We start from the raw sequence: 21184 nt of genomic DNA, 5'->3' as shown, positions 1-21184 counted from the left end.
CAGTGGTCAAGCTCTGCAGATATCTCCACAATCCCCATGGGGTGAGACTGGAGTGGGGGCTCCCAAGAAGCAACCCACAATGCTGGGGGAGCTGGATGTTCACCCTGGGTTCTCTTTTCCCAGTGGGGGAACTGTAGGCTCTGGAGAGACCCCTTGATGTGGTGCTGCACTGGCCTGGGGGAGGGGCAGTGTGGTCAGCTTGTACCCACTCCTCTTACCCTTCTGATGCTGTCTGTCCTGGTCGCTGAGGGGCAGGGGGTGCTTCAGCCTCACCCCCATGTCCTAGGGTTCTCTCAGTGGTGTCCTGTCCATGAATAGTTGTTGTTCTTCTTGTGGGGGGAGCAAAGTCAGGAATGATCTTTGTTGCCATCTAGGTGATGTCACTCTCTGCATTTTTTTTTGTATGCATAACATACTTTAATTTTTAAAAATTAGCTGAAACTTCAAAGGGTATATATATTTTTTTCTGGACAGATGCAATGTTTATTCTATCTACTCCCATACCACTGGGCCAAGAACAAGACACACACCCAAGCCTGAAGTTGGTGGGGGAGTACACTCTGCCCAGAGTGAAGCCAAAGCAAGGGTGGGGAGGGAGGAAGAATTGTGTGCAAATAATACTAGGAGAAGGTACTCTTTATTATGTAAAGGATTTCCTGTAGACTGCACCCTTTCCCTTTGGTTGCCTTATAAAATATTTCAGTCATTCGCAGATAAATTATATCTAGTTGTCAAGAAAAAAAGACTGCTGAAAATACCATACATTAAGGCGTTTGTAGCTGATTTATATAGGGAATGGTAGTTTTTTATTTCTACCACAAATATAACTCTTTTTAAAGTTCCACGGCAGAATAAAGAAGTAGCTTCAAATGAAAATCCTTTGAGCAGTGCTTCTCAAACTTTGGTGTTCATCAGAATCACCTGATAGGACTGTTAAAATGTTGATTTTCGGGCTCCACCCCAGAGTTTCTGATTCAGTAGGTGTGGGGTGGGGCTCAAGAATTTGCACATCTAACAAGTTTCCAGGTGATGCTGCTGCTGCTGGTCCAGGCAGCCACATTTACAGTGTCAGTTTAGCCCTAATAATCTGCCTGTTGTTTTGGGCATTTTTCTGTTACTTTCTCTTGAGTTTGATGAAATGAAGTAAAACCACACACATAAAACCCTTAGGTGGAAAACAAAATTTTATTCTAAAAATAGATCTCAGTAACAATGAAATACCAAAAGCTGGTCATTATAATAAAAAGAAAAAAAAAGGTATCAGGAATTTGCTTTACATGTTTTTTCTGAAAAATACAAAATTATCAGTGTAATATACTACCACTCTCATTTATCTGTATTTAAATTATTCATTTTACGGATTATCCAAGGAAATTTTAAAATCATAGATTGGATTCTGCCTAATATTTAGACATACATCTGGATTGCTTTTATCTTCAAGTAAATACATTCTGAAGGAATGCAAACAAAATTGAACATTTGCTTAAGTAAACAATCAGGAAGATACATTTATGCTTAGGAAACGTGCTCCAAAGCAGAATATTGGTTTGCATCACTGTTTCCCTCAATTTTTGCAGATAACCAAAAAAACTGACTGCATTGAAGTACTGGTATTTGAAAAAAATTATACAACTTACACATACAGAAAAGACGATTACTTCAAACCCAAAGCACAGGAAACTTGAAAGGCAAATGATGACATTTAGTACTTTAAAAGTGGTTTTAGATCTTCAAAGTGCTAAAGAAACAAGTATTCAAGAAAATTTCAGGCTTGTCTACACAGTTCTGACTGACTTGAAGTACTGAAATATAAAGAATGCAGGAGACAAAACAAATTAAATTTAAAAGGCCCCCATTACTATAAAATATATCTTACTATGTTTTGCAAAAAAATGAAAGCAGTGGTTGAAAGACCAGTTAGGGCTAAGTTAGAAACACACAACTTACCTATCAGCCCACGGCTCTTTTTCAAACTACTGTAAACACATGTTTCATAATATTTCCTCCATACTGCATGTGTCACATACATCCTATCATATCCATATTTTGGATTTTTATCATCCATATTCATCACATCAATTGGGCATAATGCACAGTGAGTAAATGATCCTTTTATATCAAAGTTCTTGACATGGCATCCTCTGCAAACCAAAAGCTGATCACAAAGTTACATTTAATTCCTATTAAATTTAATTCCTATTAAATGTAGGTACATGTTCATTAGGACTTCTTAGCTCATTTTTGGACTATCAGAAATTGGTGTGATTTACTTTGACCATCTAAGAAATACTCTCTTAGTATTTAGTATAGACTAAATACCTCTTTTGTCAAAACTTAACCCTGAGTTTTGAGTGTTGGAATATAAACTAAAACTGAAAACACTCCAAAATACCTTGGCTAATACTGGTGTCCCTACAATACTGTGCTTTTTCTCTCCATTAACATAATACATACGAAAGCGCCTCCTCTTCAGCAAGGGAGGAAGAGGAGTGGTCTGAAAAATATCCAAAGAAGAAGAAGTTAAAAATTCTTAAAAATTCGTGTTTTAAAACTTCATAGGAATCTTCCAAAATGCATTGGTGTTTTAGTATAAAAATGCTATTTCCCCAGATCTTTGAGTAAAATCAATGGTGCATGAAATTTTTCCATGCTGTAGGTTTAGTAGCCTGAGAGGAGCCCCACAGTCCCTGGCTTGATAAAGACAGCATTAATCTACAGTCCTGTATATAGAGTTCTAAATGTTGTTTTAGAACTCATATAAGGGGCTTTTTAAAAAAAAGTTAGGTGTGTTTACACTAAACACTTCTAGATATTGAAAGCAGCTCTACATCTCTTAAAAATATTCACTAAATATAAAATTAACAGCTGAATATGAAATAATTTCCAGTGGTGACAATATTCTCACAGTAGCAAATATTCTAACTTCTTATTTAATACTAACAACTAAGTCTTTAAAATATGGTATCATGTTAAACATTGCAATTACTTGAAATTACACAGTGAAAAAAAGATAATTATATCAACTGCCACTGAAAGCTCAAAAGAAGTTATTAATAAAAATACAGGCTCTCTAATGGCTCTAACAGAGCTAAGTCCAGGTATTGTTTCTGGTTTTATTTGATTTTTTGGTGGTGGTGGGGGGGGCATGCATTTTGTTTTTAAACCAAGTACTAAGTTTTAAAACGTATAAATTATTGATGATTTCTGAAGAGACACAAACTAAAATTATGCTGAAAACCTGGTTTACTTGTATAATTTCTGCTGTGTGGCATTAGTAATTAGGATATATCCAGCTCTGAATAGCACTGAAGTTCTTTGTGTGAGCAAAAAGACAGTCAAAATCCTAAGTGTGTGACAAGCTCCTTATTTGTATGCCCAGATGGCATCGTGCCCTTCAGTGATGATGTCTTCCAATTACTGGCCCCATGTGACCAATGCCACAAAAAAAATGGGACAGGACTTGTTTGTCTTACTATGTATTTTTGAAAATTGAATTTAACCATTGCACTAACTGTATGCTCTAAGTGTTCATCAAAAAACCCAAACCAAACCCTTTTACCTTTAGTGATCAAAGAGGAATCTTTACATATTTATATAATACATTGTAAATTATATGCATAGCCTCTTTATTCTATTTTCAAGAAGAGAATATTGTTTTAACTAATAATAAACCAAAATTAATTGATAGGGCTGCATCAATCTTTCTTCTTTCCATTGGTCCTGGGATTTCTTTAAATGATGGCATCATGTTCATCACTGTAATATATCAAAAGTTAAAATTACTTGGTGTTTTGTATTTGTATCAAAACTACTTATTCATATTTTTAAGTAAAGTAAGTAATAATTTCAAGCTTCAGAATCAAAATTAATTGTCATTGCTTTGTGTACATTTCTTAAGTAAAAGCACCCAGGAACTGTAGTGGTTAAGGATTCAAAAGGTGATTGAGGTTGTCCAACAGACCTGCACTCACATCTCTGCTCTACCTCTCAGTGTCTGTGTGACTTTTTACCAGTTAGCTGTTACAAGCTTCTTTAAAGAAGAAAACAACCAAAATGACCATCATTTCTTGAGCATTTACTATGTGCCAGGTGTTATGCTACAGACTTTACATCCGTATCTTATTTAAATCATCACAGTAACCCTACGCAGAGGGCATTTTTATTTACTTATTTATTCATTATCCTGTTTACAGAGGATCAGAAGCTAAGCAAGCATGTGAACTCCTGTCTTGACCATCATACACTATGCTACATCGTTTATATAAGCATGGGAAGGCACCTTGCTGGTCAGCAGTAGAACCCAGACTCAAAACTAAGTCTGTCTGCCCCAAACCCCATCTCTTAACTATTTCACTCCAGTCTCTCCATGCAACTTTAAGAAACACAGGAGCTAACATTTTAATCAGTGTTATTATCCAATAAATGAAAACTAGCAATGCTCATTATTACTAGATAATAGAAGGTCTCAGTTTCCTTAAGAGGAGAAACATTAAGTCCTTATTTATGGAATGCCATTTTTTTATAACTTCAAAGGAACCACTACTTTTTTTTATGTAGCTCTAAGAAAAACACAACCAATTAAATTACAACACAATGCTTATCCCATAGACTGTAAGGTACATCTCAATTTCAGAGGTGTTAAAATGTGGAAAAAAACAAAACCAAAAATGTGTACTTAGACTCAACTAAATATGGTATTTTCACCATCTACTGGTTCCTGTATCAATAAGCCTCCTATTACAGTCAAACTCTGCCTCTGCCAGCATAATTCTCTTACAGTAGTGAGGATTCTGGACTCGGACTTCCTCCATAGGGCATGCATGCAACCTTATGTGGTCATGTATATGTGAGAAAAAAATTAGCCCATAAAGCTAAAATTACATACTTTGTAGTTAAGGCAGTTTACAATGAAAACAGCACATTTTAATTTAATTCCTTTACTACTTTATAACTTCAACTATATCAATAAATATTATAAAAAATGAGTGGCATTTAATTTCCTATAATCAAAATGTGCCTTCTGTTTAACTGGTGAAATTTACCAAGGAAACAGATGATAAATATTTCTAGAAACACATAGTGGTTTTAAAACTTTAATGCACTTTTAAAGTTAACTCTGTTTAGTCAGTTTCCTTCATGTATTTTTTTCTTTTATAGGTTAACCTAAAAGAGAAAAGAATGAATGTTTCTGAATATGCTTTTAATCTGGCAAAACACCACCTTGATATTCTTTTAAAGTGAGTTTGATATGATGAATATATAGAAGGTAACTTGCAATTTAAATATAATGTTTTAAAGTCTGGTTTTTTAGTTCGATGAAAAATTTGAGAAGTATTTTCATACTATATTATCCTCCTGGAAATTCATAATGCACATCAAGATATCAAAGGCTTAGAAAATTCTTGTAGTAAAGTAACCTGTTCTATTTTGCTTTGCTCGATCAGCATTTCCTAAATGTTTCTGATGTGGAAATTCTGTGTGGGATGCATGTGTGTGTGACAACTTAAACAGAACAAATTTTCAAAAATGGTTATCTATTCTATGGTATTGATATACATTAACAATCAAAAGAATGAACTGGCTCTTGTACATATAAGACTCAAAAGAAAAATCCAAAAGACTTTGTTGGAGTAACAAAAGCTGGGAGATGATACCTCCCAAAACCACAAGACCTACAGAATTACATGAAAGGTGAACATGGTTTGTTGATCAGGACTTGTTGATAAAGCTCACCTAAAAAAGATAATTTTACTACAGATAAAATGATAACGTATATTACTTATAACAACTCATTTGATATAGTAAATTATCAGGAAAATGAGGCTGTCAGAAGAATTTCCTTAGTTTGTCTTTGTCATAGAAAGCAAAAATCATGTTTTTACCAAGGATGCTATGTTAGTATGTGTTGTGTTTGTGGGTAGCACTAAGTCAACAGCCTCATGAGACCTGATATGGTATTTCTTACAATGAGGGGTATAAGTAAGTGAAAAGGATTGGTTAAACTTGGGTCTCTGGTAAAAAATGACACTAATAAAACACAAACATTTTTATAGGTATATACATCTATTTTCATTTGCAAATAATTATAACCACAAGCTTGTACATAAACAATTTACTTTGGACACAGAAGATTAATAGGAACATGACTCATAAATCTATGAGTTATTCATCCCTGAGATGAACACTGGCCCTACTGTGTGTGTGATATTTTGTCATGATATTTAAATAAATACAGAAATAGTAATAATAAAAAAGTCCTGGCCAATCAAAACTCACATGGTTGTATACCGAATGCCTCTTCTTGAATAATATATTTTGCCTCCAATGTAAAGAATAGATAAAAGTCCCAGTGTTAATACAATACCACCAACAAAGCTTCCAGTATCAAATTTTGATCCTTTATTTTCTTTAGAATTAATAGCGGCTGTGACTAGAAGAAAACAAAACAAAATAGGCGTTAGCACTTGTTAAAACCATTATAATAAGCTAAAACTTTCTGAATTTCTATATAACAATGCTGACTGGGGATTGGGAGAATCTAAGCATAGAAAGTTGCTCTCCAGCCTCCTTTGTGTCTAGCGACTGCCTGGCTCTAGTTTCTCCACTTTATCCAACACGTCCCTTAATGAAACCCCCAGGGACTGCAACCCGAAGATCTGAAGGTGTTTGGTGGTGCTGGACTTGGATAGCCTACCAAAACCTCAAAGGCAGGAAGATTTGGGAATATTTTTCCTTATAAATCCTCTTAAGAGTTCATGCCTTAAAATAGGTCTGGGTAACAAAGCTGTAATCTTTAAACTGGATCCAATTTGAGTAACTGTTTCTAACTGAAATTTCTCCTTTTGAATAAATTGGCAATTTTAACTATTTTATAGATTTTATCAAGTCAAGAGCCCCTGAGACATTAAAGTTGATTTTAATACATAAATTGTTTTAATGAATAAAATAAACTATATGGAGTAGAAATATATAAAAACATAGAAGAAACCATAAAGTCTGCTATTTGTTCTGATATATGTAATCATTAGTTTTTAAACAGAACTTCAACTTTGGATAACTGAGAAGAGAATCGTCTTAAGATTTCTAAATTCATGGTTTCACAGGCATTCTATTTTAAACAAATGCAAAAAGTAAGGAGTGCTGAGACTCTAATACTACATATGTGATTATATCTAATACCATTTAAAAATATCTTAAGGGCACAAATGAATTAAAACCAAAGTTCACCATGATTTTGGTTTAGAAGTCATGTAGATTGAACCTGCCTAACTCCTTTCTAGAATAAGATACAAAGAGTTAAAGGTACAACAAATTTTCAAACCATGTAAAATAAAATTCCCTATTAGGAGAAATAACTTATTCACAGATGGTTCTTATTTGGCATGACTAACGTGGAAACTCATTTTTTTAAAGGGACAAGAACACTAGGTCAATTGACTCTTTTCCTAATCTCTACAACTAATTTACTTAATAGGAAATCATTGTCTAAATTTCTGTATTTATTTTTGCAGAATGGAATGATGATCTAAATGTGGCATTTAACAGCTCTTCTCAGCATAGAAAAAATAGGTCAGTTTTAACACATACCTGTTACTGATGAAGAAACAGATGTCACTGAACTATTATTGTAGGTTGTAGTCACGGTGGAACTATTGTGGGTTGTGGTCATCGTGGATGTTGACATCCGGGATGTGCTTTGTGAAACACTTGTTATTTTGGGTGTAGACTTTAAGGTGGTGGAAGTCATTTTTGTTGAGACCCCTGGTGTTGTCATTTTAGATGTTGCTATGGGTTTCAAGGTGGTGTTTGTCACATTCTTTGAGACTGAAGAAAATGGAGTTGTTGATGGTTTCATAGTGCTGCTGGAAGATTCATTTATACGGCTGACAGACACACGTTGGGGATCCCCTGCAAGAATATCAAGAAAGATTAAAACTGGAGCTCTGATTTAGGAAATTAAGATCCCACTTCACTGCGACTTTCATGGTCACACATAAATAGGTGTAACCAATACAGCAGCACGAAAGATACTTATTAGTCCATTAATACTTTGCACTATATGGCAATAAAGTATCTCAAACTAGTAAAATTCAGGGACCAAGCCTAGATATACATAAAGTTAGGAAGTTTTGTGAAGATATGAAAAAAATAAAACCGAGAAGACTGAGTTCCTTTAATCCAAGGACAATGTCTTAATCATCTCTGTGTCTGAACACTTTACCATATTTCGTGTCACAAATGTTAGCTGAATGGGGGGTTTTTAAAGTTAAAAGTTTCAAGTTTCTCTGCCACATTCTTTTAAGGAGCTTCGAGGACAAACAGTAGCTGCATGTTTCTAAGCCCCCAGTGAATGTTTCCTTAAAACAAACTCCTAAAAATAAAAATAACTTTCTTTTGATTCACATTTAGAAAACGGTTTCTTAAAAAAAAAAAAAAAAAAAGCAAACCTTTGTCTTCATAATATTATTTCATACTCTGTCTTCATTGTAACTCCACAACTTAAGTAACATTTACAACTAAAGGTACTTTAGTTATTATAATTCACTGTACACTAATTTATTATAATATAGTATAACTGTCTAGGGAATGAAAAATTTTATATCTCTTTGCCCTTTTAATATGATGTAATTTACTTCTGTATTTGTTTCCTGTTCTCAAAGTTTATTTTCAGGTTTACTAGTTTGCTATGTTGCCTGTATTCTCACATTTTATTCTTTATGTCCAAGTACTCAAGTGGAAAGAATTAACCACCAGGCTTGCCTTCTCCTTTCCCCAGGGAGAGTAGCATGATGCCATCAGGATCCCTGTCCCACTGCTGCTGTCAAATGCCAAAAGGGATTACTTCATATATTATCATCCTATCTTCCGCAATTATTTTGGACTTTTTCTTGAAAGATTTCCATTACTTATTTTCAATTTAACTGGACAGGCTGGTTTTCATAGTGCTGCTTATCTGCATATCAGCTTTTACTATTCAAATTCCTATCACATTTTCTCAACTTGGAGTCTCTATTGTGTTGTCTCTTCCACTGAATATTATCTAATTAAAAAAAAGGCCAAAGGAATTAATACTTTTGTACTATATAGACCAATAAATTATAATTATTCAAGTAGATGATACAAATGCCATGAACTTCAACTAATCTTTTATTACTAATTCTGAATGCTCTATACAGAGATATAAGTAACATACTTTAGCACTGGAATAATCACCTTTCATTTCAAACTAGTGAATGAATTCTATTGTAATGAAATTAAATATAGCAAAGAACCATCATATCATTATATCGTATCTTTAGAACAGAATGATCTTTGCAGAGTAAAACAATGAACACAATGCTGCTTTTGGATTCAACACACACAGCCTACTCCCCTCTCCCTGCCATAATAAGAAATTCTTCAGAGATACTGTACAAAGTCACATGGGCAAAAACAGGGAGCTGTAATAGGTTAATTCTCCACTAAGAAAATCCAAATGTGTTAAAGAAACCACTAAGCAGCTAAAAATTTCTACAAATTGACAAAACAGGCAAATAAGTTTTATATTAAACTGTGTTTTGTGATGTTTAAGTGTGTAAACTGCAATGCAAGGATGCTGTCTTCAAGGTCAGACCTCACATCTGGTGATCCAACCCCTCTGTCTATAATATAAACAAGTGGTCATTTGTGCTCCTCTGCAAATGATACCATCCCACCACGGAAGTCTGGATGTCTTCCCTCTCCCTTAACTGTTCAGATACTGACTGGCACCTCCAGCGGGTGGCACAGTAAGCCCCTGCAGAGACGTCAGAACAGACCATCCAGGAAGGACTTGTAAAGGGTTAAGCCCTATCTGACTTTGCCCGTCTTAGCTATTCAGTCTCCCACCTCTAAGAAGCAGAAGTTGTAAAGGTGTGGGACGTGGGCAAGATTTGTGAAGGGGGTCAGAAGGTACAAACTTCCAGTTATAAAATGAATAAGTCATGAGGATGTAATGTACAGCATGGTGACTACAGTTAAGAACACTGTGGGGTATATATGAAAGTTGCTGAGAGAGTAGATCTTAAAAGTCCTCATCATAAGAAAAAAAAATTTGTAACTATGTGTGGTGCAGGATGTTAACTAGACTTATGATCATTTCACAATATATACAAATATTGAATCATTGTATTGTACATCTGAAACTAATGTTATATGTCAATTATATCTCAATTAAAAAAAAGTACTCAAAAAACCCAAAACAAAAGAAAGAAGTTGTAAAGGCCGGAAGAGGGTATGTTACTGGAGAGAGGCAGTGTGCTACGTGTCCACTCCCACCAATGCCCGTGGAGGAAAAGAGGAGAACGCTCCTCCTCACCTCAAACCAAGCTGGAAAGGCTTCAAGGGAACCACCTGAAGAGCAGAACCAGTATCTCCCGGACTTGAAGAAACACAGAGACTAGGGTTTGACTCAAGCTGAAAAGGAAGCCTAAAGGTGAGATGCTGTGACTGAGCTGTCTTCACCTGTCAGCAGAGTTTACAGGCTGCACTGGGAGTAGACTCTGTTTCCAATGACAGCAAAGGTGCTTGTTTTCCATAAACCAAATCAGGCCCCGTGGAAGATAGCCAGCATGGGGTTGCCTTAAAAGATAGCCTCCCAAGAGAGTTCTGCATAGAAGGATGAAGATAACTAGCAGAGAGGTGGAACACCAAAAGCTAGGGGCCAAAGGTGTGCAGTGAGAGGGTCAGCTGGAGGAGAGGCCCCGCTACGTCAAGAGAGCCAAAAGGGGAGTCCCAACTGGAGGATCTCCCAGCAGTCTACCAAGGAGAACCACATCTGCCATCCAGAGGGCACCCGTGCCAGATGAAAACATCCCAGCTTTCACCCAACTGGCTTCTTCCCTTAAACCCCTTTAGGCCTGCTCCTGTAAGGGTCCAAACTAGAAGAAGGGAGGGACAGAAAGGCAGAGCAAGGAAGGAAGCCAACAGTGTCCAATTTCCCACTGCAGGCTTTCAAGCCTGAAGCAGGCCCAGGCTGGCTGAAGGGAGAAATTCCAACTTTGTATCACTGCTGAGTTTTATTATTTTGTTATTATTCTGGAAGGGAGAGGTACCCTATTACATACAATTCACTCAATAAACTGGACATACTATCGATAACACCTCAGCTAGTGTAGGTGGGGGAGTAGAGCTGCCAGAGAAGGGGTATATGTGACATACAAGATAAACAATGTACATACGAATATGAGTGATGTTTTGTCATTGCTGTAAATCTACTCGACAGTCCAATCTGTTCTCCATTCCTGTTTTGTGATAAGAGAACTATTCTTCGAGCACAATTTTTCTATGATAGAGTAAGAGCTTCCATTTATCGAGCTCTTCTCTTTACCAAGTGCTGGTGATGTTTTCCAGGCACAGTGGGTATGAGCTCAAGCTCTAGATCAGCTCAGCCATTTAACTTGCTGGGTTACCTTAAACAAGTTACTTAACCTCTCTGAGATTCATTCTTCCTCATCTATAAAAAGGGATATCACAAGGGTTTGGGAGAATTAATTGAGATAATTTGTGCTGAGCACTTAGCACAGTGCCTGCTACGGAATGTTTACTCTGTTTTAGCATCAGTTTTATTATATGTATCTCCCCTACAGAGCTGCACTGTAAAGTTCCCCAGAGGAGGGTGAGGAGCAGGCACTGTCAGAGCTCCTATTCTCATGATTATCATCACTGCCATATGAATAACATCATATTGAAGAGGATGCTATTGGGGGTATTTTCAGTTCATTGATGCAATTATCCAAAAAGAAAAAAAAGAGATGCCCCAGGCCTTTTTCTGTTAACCTCAGCGGGCCACCTTCCTATTACAGCAAGACATTACTAAGCAGCCTATTTTTTCTAATCAAGTTAAAAAGTACTCAAGGCCAGCCCGGTGGCATAGTGGTTAAGTTCACCTGCTCTGCTTCGGCGGCCTGGGGTTCACTGGTTCGGATCCTGGCCACAGACCTACTCACTGCTCATCAAGCCATGCTGAGGTGGCGTCCCACACAGAAGAGCTACAACTCTACTACTATGATACACAACTATGTACTGGGGTTTTGGGGAGAAAAAAGAGGAAGACTGGCAATAGAGGTTAGCACAGGGCCAATCCTCCTCCTCAAAAAAAAAAAAGTAGTTCTCATCCTCTTCAAAGTCTAGGTTTGTTCCAACTATCTTTGTATAACTCTGCTGTGTTGAAATAACTTTTCTTACTCCTATAACTTTGAGTCCAAATATATCTAAGTGCCATTTTTTTCCTTTAACCTAAATATTTCAAAGTTAAGAGTGACAATTTATTTTCATGAGGGCAAATACACACTTAAACCACAGTTGAAAATACACATCAATTTTTTAAAATCTCAGTTATTTTTAAATGGGATACTATAGCTTTCCATTTCCTATTACAGTTGTCAAAAATACGGAGCTATTTAAGGCATGGACCATATATTTCTGGTGCCACAGAGTTATTTGGAGGGGTCTGTGATTCTAAGAACAGTCTGCAGCTTGAGCAAATTAAAGAATAACTAGTCTTGTATTTAACTCTGGGAATATTTTTAAACCTTGAGAACCTGAGAACTTCTTTCCTATAAAGAAACTAAATATCAGTATAATCCCAGAAATATTCATTATTTAGAAAACAAAGAGGCCTTGCCTCATTGCACAAAGTCAACAGGCTCCTTCCAAAATTTCTTCTGAATTCAAATTACCTGAGGACCAAAAATCCATAGAATTGAAAAATCTAGGGGCCAGCCTGGTGGTGCAAGCGGTTAAGTGTGTGCGCTCCACTGCAGCGGCCCGGGGTTCGCCGGTTCGGATCCCAGGTGTGCACTGACGCACCGCTTGGCAAGCCATGCTGTGGCAGCGTCCCATATAAAGTAGAGGAAGATGGCATGGATGTTAGCTCAGGGCCGGTCTTCCTCAGCAAAAAGAGGAGGATTGGCAGATGTTAGCTCAGGGCCGATCTTCTCACAAAAAAAAAAAGAAAAAAAGAAAAAGAATATCTAGATTAAAGAAAATCTATCTTAAAAAGTTATCTTTTAAAAAATCTAGATTAAAAAATAGAGAAAACTGGGCTTGTTAAAAAAAGTATCATCATCCTAAAGAACTGTCCATTTTCTGAAAATCAAACATACAAGTTCCTAAATTTTCAAATTCAAAAATTAAAATTCCAAAAAGGAAAAACAACTGTATATATATAAACACTGGAAAATAACAACTGGGGTGTTTTAAATAAGTTATAGTATATCTGCAATAAATTTTACATCTACATTTTACTTACACTATCTTTCTACCTAAGTCTTTTATTAATATAAACAAGATGTTTGTTTACTCTGGCAAGAACTGAAAGAGGCCTTTTCAGTCCAAGTAATCATCTGCCTTACGGAGAGTGAGAACTAACCACTGGGAGATGCAGTCCAGGTTTGTTTAAGGAAATTCAGTCTCAAGGGTGATCTGTCCCTTCCCAGAGCCGTATGGAGGGCAGCTGAGCGGAGCATCAGAAAAGCAGCGTGGCTTTTCAAGGCAGTCAGACGCCCAGAGAGAAGGCCTGCGTTGGCTGGGGCTGTGAGGCAATGCCCAGGCTTTGTTATGCTTTTGCCATAGGCCTTGCCCATTCTATTCCACTACCACCGACACAATCCACAACTAGTAACCCCGGCTAACTACAAAAAAGGTGTGAATCACAGTCACAAGGGCATCAGGCAAGACTGATATATTTTCTGTTTCTGCTCAAAATCTTCCCAGCCTCTCACCTGGCACTCCTTGCTCTCCATGGAACAGAATTCACTCTATTTGTTCTTCCCCAACACACTCCAGTCAGCCTGGCTTCTCACAGCCCAAGAACCAGCCACCCTCACTCCTCCCAACACTTGTTTAGTACCTACCCCGTGCCAAGAACTACGCTAAGAAGCTCTGCGGACACAGAAAAGATGCAGTCCTTACTTGAAGGAGTTCATGGGGTAGTAAGGAAGACAAGGAAACAATACTGTTACAACATGGTGTGTCAGAGGCCAGTTCCATTTCACCACCTTCCCAGGCATCCCCTCTTTACTGAACACCTATTTTTCATTTTTCTAAACTCTTAATTGTATTATTATTATTACTATTAAAAAATTAACATATATTGTTTTATCTTTTCAATGGAATTAGCTGGGTTATTAATTGCAAGAATTACATCTTGTATTTTCATTTTACTCTTCGAAAGTGCCAGGCACAGTTTTGGGAGAACTTGATTATTTCTAACAAGTGCTCCAAACTGTGCAAGGAATGAGAGGGAAGACCCAAAAGGTGTCTCAACTCTTCGCCATGACAGACAAAGCCCTAGTCCCCTCTGCTGCCTAATCTTCGCCACTCCCTTCTGCTCAGCAGACCTATCTACTCACCTTTCCCCTAGCATGCAGTGCATTTCTGTTTCTGTTGCTTTGTTATATTATTTTCTCTGCCTGGAATGCTTGCCACCCATTCTCAGCCTGGTGAAATTCTATTAGATACAAAGTACAGAAAAGCTGAAAAGTATTAAAGTGAAAGTACAGGAAAAGTTATACAACTACTAATCAGAAAAAAGGTGATGAGTGGTTCTGGTTCAAGATGGCGACGTAGGAAGATCCTAAACTCACCTCCTCCCACAGACACACCGAATCTACAGCCACATATGGAACAATCTCTACTGAAAAAACCCCAAAAACTAGCTGAGCGACTCCTACACATCAGGCAAACGAGAAAAAACCTACATCGAAGAGGGTAGGAGAGGCTGAGACACAATCTCACCATAAATTCCACCTCCACTGCAGCGACCCACAATCGGGGAGGAACTCAAAACCCAGAGCTTCTCCCTGAGGAGCAAACCCCACATTGGGCACCCCAACTTTAAAGACCTCATATGAGAGACAAGCCCCCAAAAGATCTAGCTTTGAAAACCAACGGGCTTGTACCCACGAGACCCGCAAGGCATAGTGAACTGAGAAATGACTCTTAAAGGGTTTGCAGGTTTGGACAAACCCACCCCAAGGATCAGCACAGAGGCAGTCAACTGAGAGGCGCCCAGACTTTATGTGAAAGAGGCTCATTTATTAACCTTAAAGCGTTGGCCTGAGTGTCAGGCATCTAATTTAACACACATCTAGGGGCCTTCTGGGGTACTCTCTGGGGACAGAGGCTGGAGGGCGCCATCTTTGTGCTCCTTCTGCCTCGCTCCAGCTCACTGCTATCTCCTGGAAAGGAGCTTGTACCCTCCTCCGCACCCTGATTTTTGCAGCTGCTGACAGAGGACACCTCTAGATTACCTGGCTCTGGTGGCCAGCAGGGCATACGCTTACGGGTCCCACAGGACTGTAACCAACGGAGAAAGAGTTCTTAACCAGCTACTTCCTGCAGGGCACAGCAAGAGGCAACAATCTGGGGAGCCCAGTTTGTCTGTGAAAGAGGCCTATTAGTTTATCTTCATAGCTGCGGCCTGAGGGGCAGGCTTCTAATTAAACACACATCTAAGGGCCTACTGTAATGTTTTCCAGAGACTTCGGAGGGCAGGTGCTATTCCGTACTCTCCCTCTGCTGTGCTTCAGAGTGCCAGTATATCCCGGAGGGCACCTTTCACATGCATCTGGTGCCCCAGGTTTTACCTCTGCTGCCCCAATTTTTGTGGCTGCAACTCAGGGGGCACCCCTTGATTGCCTGGCTCTGGTGGCGGGGGGGGGGGGGGGAGGGCTTGCATTCCTGGGTCCCATGGGACTGTAACAAATGAAGAGACAGTTCTTGGCTGGCTGCCTCCCTGAGGGAACTGCACAGACAGCAGACTGAAACACACTCCTAGCCTTCCTGTGAAAGAAGCCTATTTGCTGTCCAGGAGATTTGATCTGAGGGGCAGGCTTCTAGTCTGTCACACACCTAGAGGCTAAGCAGATGCTCTCAGGAAACAGAGGCTGGAGGATGCCATTTTTGCATTCTCGCTCCAGGTCACTGGTATCTCCTGGAAAGGAGCCTGTACACTTGTCTGGCACCCCGATTTTTGTGACTACCATCAAGGAGACATCTCCAGATTGTTTTGCTCTGGAGGCCAGCAGGACTTATGCTTGTGGTCCCACAAGACTGTATATATTTGCATACTTTAAAAGCTGCTACCTCAGGGGCTGGCTTCCAATCAGCCTGAATCTAGGTGCCGACTGAGATCCTCTCCTTTACGACACTGATAGCTCTTGGCACACTCTCAACTACTGGGAGCCATTAAAAATAAAATAGACTGCTTAATAGTCACAAAGGTTTGAGAGACAACCTAGGGCAGGAGGCAATGATAAGGTTCATCTCCTATACTTGGCCATTCCTTGAAGACTGGGAGAGGTGGCTGTTTTGTCTAATGCAGAGAAATCAACATAAGAGTCAAGAACAAGGAGAAAACAAAGGAATATATTCCAAATGAAAGAACAAGATAAAACCTCAGAAAAAGTCCTTAATGAAACAGAGATATAAGTAATTAACCTGATAGAGAGTTCAAAATAATGGTCATAAAGATGCTCACCTGACTCAGGAAAAGAATGGATGAACACAGTGAGAACTTCAACAAAGAGACAGAAAAATATTAGAAAGTACCAAAAAGAAATCACAAAGCTGAAGAATAACTGCACTGAAAAATACACTAGAGGGGTTCAACAGTAGACTAGACAAAGCAGAAGAAAGGATCAGTGAACTCAAAAATAGGGCAATGGAACTCATCCAATCTGAGCAGCAAAAAGAAAAAAAATGAAAAAAAGTGAAGATACCTTAAGGGTCTTATGGGACAATATTAAGCACACCAGCATTTGCATTATAGGGGTCCCAGAAGGAGAAGAGAAAAATGGGCAGAAAATTTACTGGAAGAAATAATGGCTGAAAACTTCCCCAACCTGGAGAAGGACAGACATCCGGATCCAGAAAGCCCAAAAAGTTCCAAATAAGATGAATCCAGAAAGAGCCACACCAAGACACATTATAATTAAAATGTTAAAAATTAAAGAAGACAGGAGAAAACTCTTAAAAGCAGCAAGAGAAAAACAACTTGTTATGTACAAGGGAATCCCCATAAAACTATCAGTAGATTTTTTAGCAGAAACTTTGTAGGCCAGAAAGGAGTAACATGATATATTCAAAGAGCTAAAAGAAAAAAAATTCCACCCAAGAATACTCTCCCTGGCAAAGCTGTCATTCAGAATTGAAGGAAAGAAAAAAAAAAAATTCCAGAAAAGCAAAAGCTAAAGGAGTTTATTACCACTAGACTGGCCTTACAAGAAATGTTAAAGGGACTTTAAGCTGAAATGAAAGTGTGCTAATCAGTAACAGGAAAACATATGAACTAATAAATCTCACTGGTAAAGGTAAAATTCAGAATAATCTAATGTTGTAAAAGTGGTGGATTGATCACTTAATGAAAGTTAAAAGACAAAAGCAGTAAAATAACTAAAACTACAATAATTAGTTGAAGAACACACAGGATAAAAAGATGTAAATGTGACATCAAAAACAAACTGTGGGGGCAGAGGAGAATAAAAATGTAGAGCTTTAGAATGCATTCAAACCTAAGTTGCTATCAACTTAAAATAGACTGTTATAAATACAAGTTTTTATATATAAGCCTCATAGTAACCACAAAGCAAAAACCTGTAGCAGATACACAAAAGAGAAAAAGAAAGGTACCTAGGCATACCACTAAAGAACATCATCAAACTACAAAGGAAGAGAGCAAGAGAAGAAGAAAGGAACAGAGGAACTACAAAATAGCCAGAAAACAATTAACAAAACGGCAGTAAGTCCATACCTATCAATAATTACTTTAAATGTAAATGGACTAAATTCTCCAATCAAAAGATACAGAGTGGCTGAATGGATAAAAAAACAAGACCCATCTATATGATGCCTTCAAGAAACTCACTTCAGATATAAGGACACACAACACACTGAAAGTAAAAGGATGGAAAAAGATATTCCATACAAATGGAAACCAAAAGCAACCTAGGGTAGCTATATTTATATCAGACAAAATAGACGTTAAAACAAAGACTGTAATAAGAGATAAAGAAGGGCATTACATAATGATAAAGGGGTCAATCCAACAAGAGGATGTAACATTTGTAAAATTTATGCACCCAACATAAGAGCATCTGAATATATAGAGCAAATATTAACAGACCTAAAGGGAGAAATAGCAATACAATAATAGTAAGAGACTTTAATACCCCACTTACATCAATGGATAGATGATCAGGACAGAAAATCAATAAGGAAACATGGGCCTTAAATGACGGGTTAGACCAGATGGACTTAACAGATGTATACAGAACATTTCATCCAAAGGCAACAGAATACACATTCTTCTCAAGTGCACATGGAACATTATCTAGAATAGATCACGTGATAGGCCACAAGACAAGTCTTACAAATTTATGAAGCTTGCAGTGACATCAAGCATCTTTTCCAAACATAATTGTATAAAACCAGTAATAATTATAAGAAGAAAACTGGAAAATTCCCAAATATGTGGAGATTAAACAACATGCTATTGAACAACCAATGGGTCAATGAAGAAATAAAAAAATACCTTGAGACAAATGAAAATGGAAAAACAACATAGCAAAACTTATGGCATGCAGCAAAAGCAGTCCTAAGAAGGAAATTCAGTGATAATTGCCTACCTCAAGAAACAGGAAAAATCTCAATCTAACTTTACACCTCAAGAAACTAGAAAAAGAAGAACAAATGAAGCCCCAAATTAGTAGAAGGAAGAAAATAAGCAAGATCAGAGCAGAAATAAGTGAATTAGAGACTAAAAAAGACAACAGAAAAGATCAATGAAACCAAGAGCTGGTTCTTTGAAAAGATAAACAAAATCGACAAACCTTTAGCTAGACTCACCAAGAAAAAAGAGAGGCCTCAAATAAACAAAATCAGAAATGAAAAAGGAGATGTTACAATTGATACTACAGAAATACAAAGGATCATAAGAGACTACTGCAAACAGTTATACACCAGCAAAGTGGACAACCTAGAAGAAATGGATAAATTCCTAGAAACATATAACCTTCCAAGACTGAGTCATGAAGAAATATAAAATCTGAACAGATCAATTACTAGTAAGGAAATTCAATCAGTAATCAAAAATATACCAACAAACAAAAGTCTAGGATGAGATGGCTTCACTGGTGACTTCTACCCAAACATTCGAAGAAGAATACCAATCCTTCTCAAACTCTTCCAAAAAATAGAAGAGGAGGGAATACTTCCAAACTCATTTATGAGGCCAGTATTACCCTGATACCAAAACCAGACAAGAACACCACAAGAAAAGAAAATTACAGGCCAACATCCCTGAAGAACAAGAGATGCAAAAATCCTTAACATGAATATTTATGAACTATCAGAAAGAGGAATTAAGAAAACAATCCCCTTTACAATTGAACCATAAAGAATAAAATATCTAGGAATAAATTTAACCAAGGAGGTGAAAGACCTGTATACTGAAAACTATAAGACACTGATGAAAGAAACTGAAGATACAAATAAATGCAAAGATATTTGTGCTCATGGATTGGAAGAATAAATATTGTTAAAATGTCCACACTACCCAAAGCAATCTACAGATTCAATGCAATCCCTATCAAAATTCCAATAGCATTTTCCACAAAAATTAGAACAATCCTAAAATTTGTATAGAACCACAAAAGACCCCATATAGCCAAAGCAATCTTGAGAAAGAAGAACAAAGCTAAAGGCATCATGCTTCCTGAATTTAAAATATATTACAAAGCTACAGTAATCAAAACAGTATGGTACTGGCATAAAGACAGACACATAGATCAATGGAATAGAACAGAGCACCCAGAATAAACCATACATATGTGGTCAATTAATTTATGACAAAGGAGCCAAGAATATATACAATGGGGAAAGGACAGTCTCTTCAATAAATGGTGCTGGGAAAACTGGACAGCCACATGCAAAAGAATGAAACTGGGCCACTGTCTTACACCATACACAAAAATTAACTTGAAATGGATTAGACTTGAGAATGCCTAACATACTATAAAACGCCTAGAAGAAAACACAGGTGGTAAGCTACTTGACATCAGTATTGGCTGTGATTTTTTTGGATCTAGTATCAAAAGCAAAGGCAACAAAAACAAAGAAAACCAAGTGGAACTATATCAAACTAAAAAGCTTATGCACAGCAAAGAAAACCATCAGCAAAATGAAAAGGCAACATACTGAATGGGAGAAAATATTTGCATATCATATATCCATTAAGGGGTTAATGTCCAAATTATGGAAAGAAGTCATGCAACTCAATAGCAAAAAGACCCAACAATCCAATTAAAAGATGGGCAGAGGATCTGAATAGACATTTTTCCAAAGAAGACATACAGATGGCCAACAGTTCATGAAAAGATACTTAACATCACTAATCATCAGGGAAACGCAAATCAAAACCGCAATGAGATATCACCTTACACATGTCAGAATGGCTATTATCAGAAAGCTAAGACATAACTAGTGTTGGCAAGGATGTGGAGAAAAGGGAATTCCCACTATTCCCAAATGAAGCTTGAAGTCATATCAAGCATCTTGTCCTAACATAATTGTATGAAACAGTTTTCAATTTCAATTTTCATTCAAAAATTGAAAATTGGTGCAGCCACTACGGAATACAGTATGGATGCTCCTCAAAAAAATTATAACTAGAACTACCATATGAGCCAGCAATTCTACTTCTGGGTATTTATTCAAAGAAAACGAAAACACTAACTTGAAAAGATGTATGCACCCCCATGTTCACTGCAGCATTATTTACAATAGTCAAGATACAGAAACAACCAAAATGTCCATAAATAAATGAATAGATAAAGAAGTTGTGGTATATATATACAATGGAATATTATTAAGCCATACAAATGAACAAAATCCTGCCATTTGCAACAACATGGATGGACCCTGAGGGCATTATGTCAAGTGAAATAAATCAGACAGAGAAAGACAAATATTGTATAATCTCACTTATATGTGGAATTTGAAAAACAAACAGAGCTCACAGACACAGAGAACAGACTGGTGGTTGCTAGAGGTGGGGGGTGGGTGGAATAGGGGTGGAGGGGGGGATGTGAAATGGGTGAAGGGGGTCAAAAGGTACAAACTTCCAGTTATAAAATAAATAAGTTATGTGGACATAATGGACAGC

At 37.4% G+C, this 21184-nt stretch overlaps 1 protein-coding gene across 1 annotated transcript in view; it reads right to left on the bottom strand.

Annotated features, from left to right (window-relative positions):
* Positions 1 to 1166: 1166 nt before the first annotated feature.
* The window catches only part of TMEM123 (transmembrane protein 123), a 56599-nt gene continuing 36581 nt past the window's right edge, over positions 1167 to 21184 (bottom strand). Inside the window, exons 3-5 of the mRNA XM_058545331.1 lie at positions 7588 to 7908; positions 6277 to 6430; positions 1167 to 3756 (exon numbers count right to left, since the gene is read on the bottom strand). Of these exons, the coding sequence (XP_058401314.1) occupies positions 3732 to 3756; positions 6277 to 6430; positions 7588 to 7908 (500 nt within the window). The 3' untranslated portion in view covers positions 1167 to 3731. The remainder of the gene's footprint in view (positions 3757 to 6276; positions 6431 to 7587; positions 7909 to 21184) is intronic.

This window comes from Diceros bicornis, chromosome 7 (genome assembly GCF_020826845.1).
Source record: "Diceros bicornis minor isolate mBicDic1 chromosome 7, mDicBic1.mat.cur, whole genome shotgun sequence".
Taxonomy (NCBI): Eukaryota; Metazoa; Chordata; class Mammalia; order Perissodactyla; family Rhinocerotidae; genus Diceros; species Diceros bicornis.
This window is presented reverse-complemented; position numbering and strand designations above follow the sequence as displayed.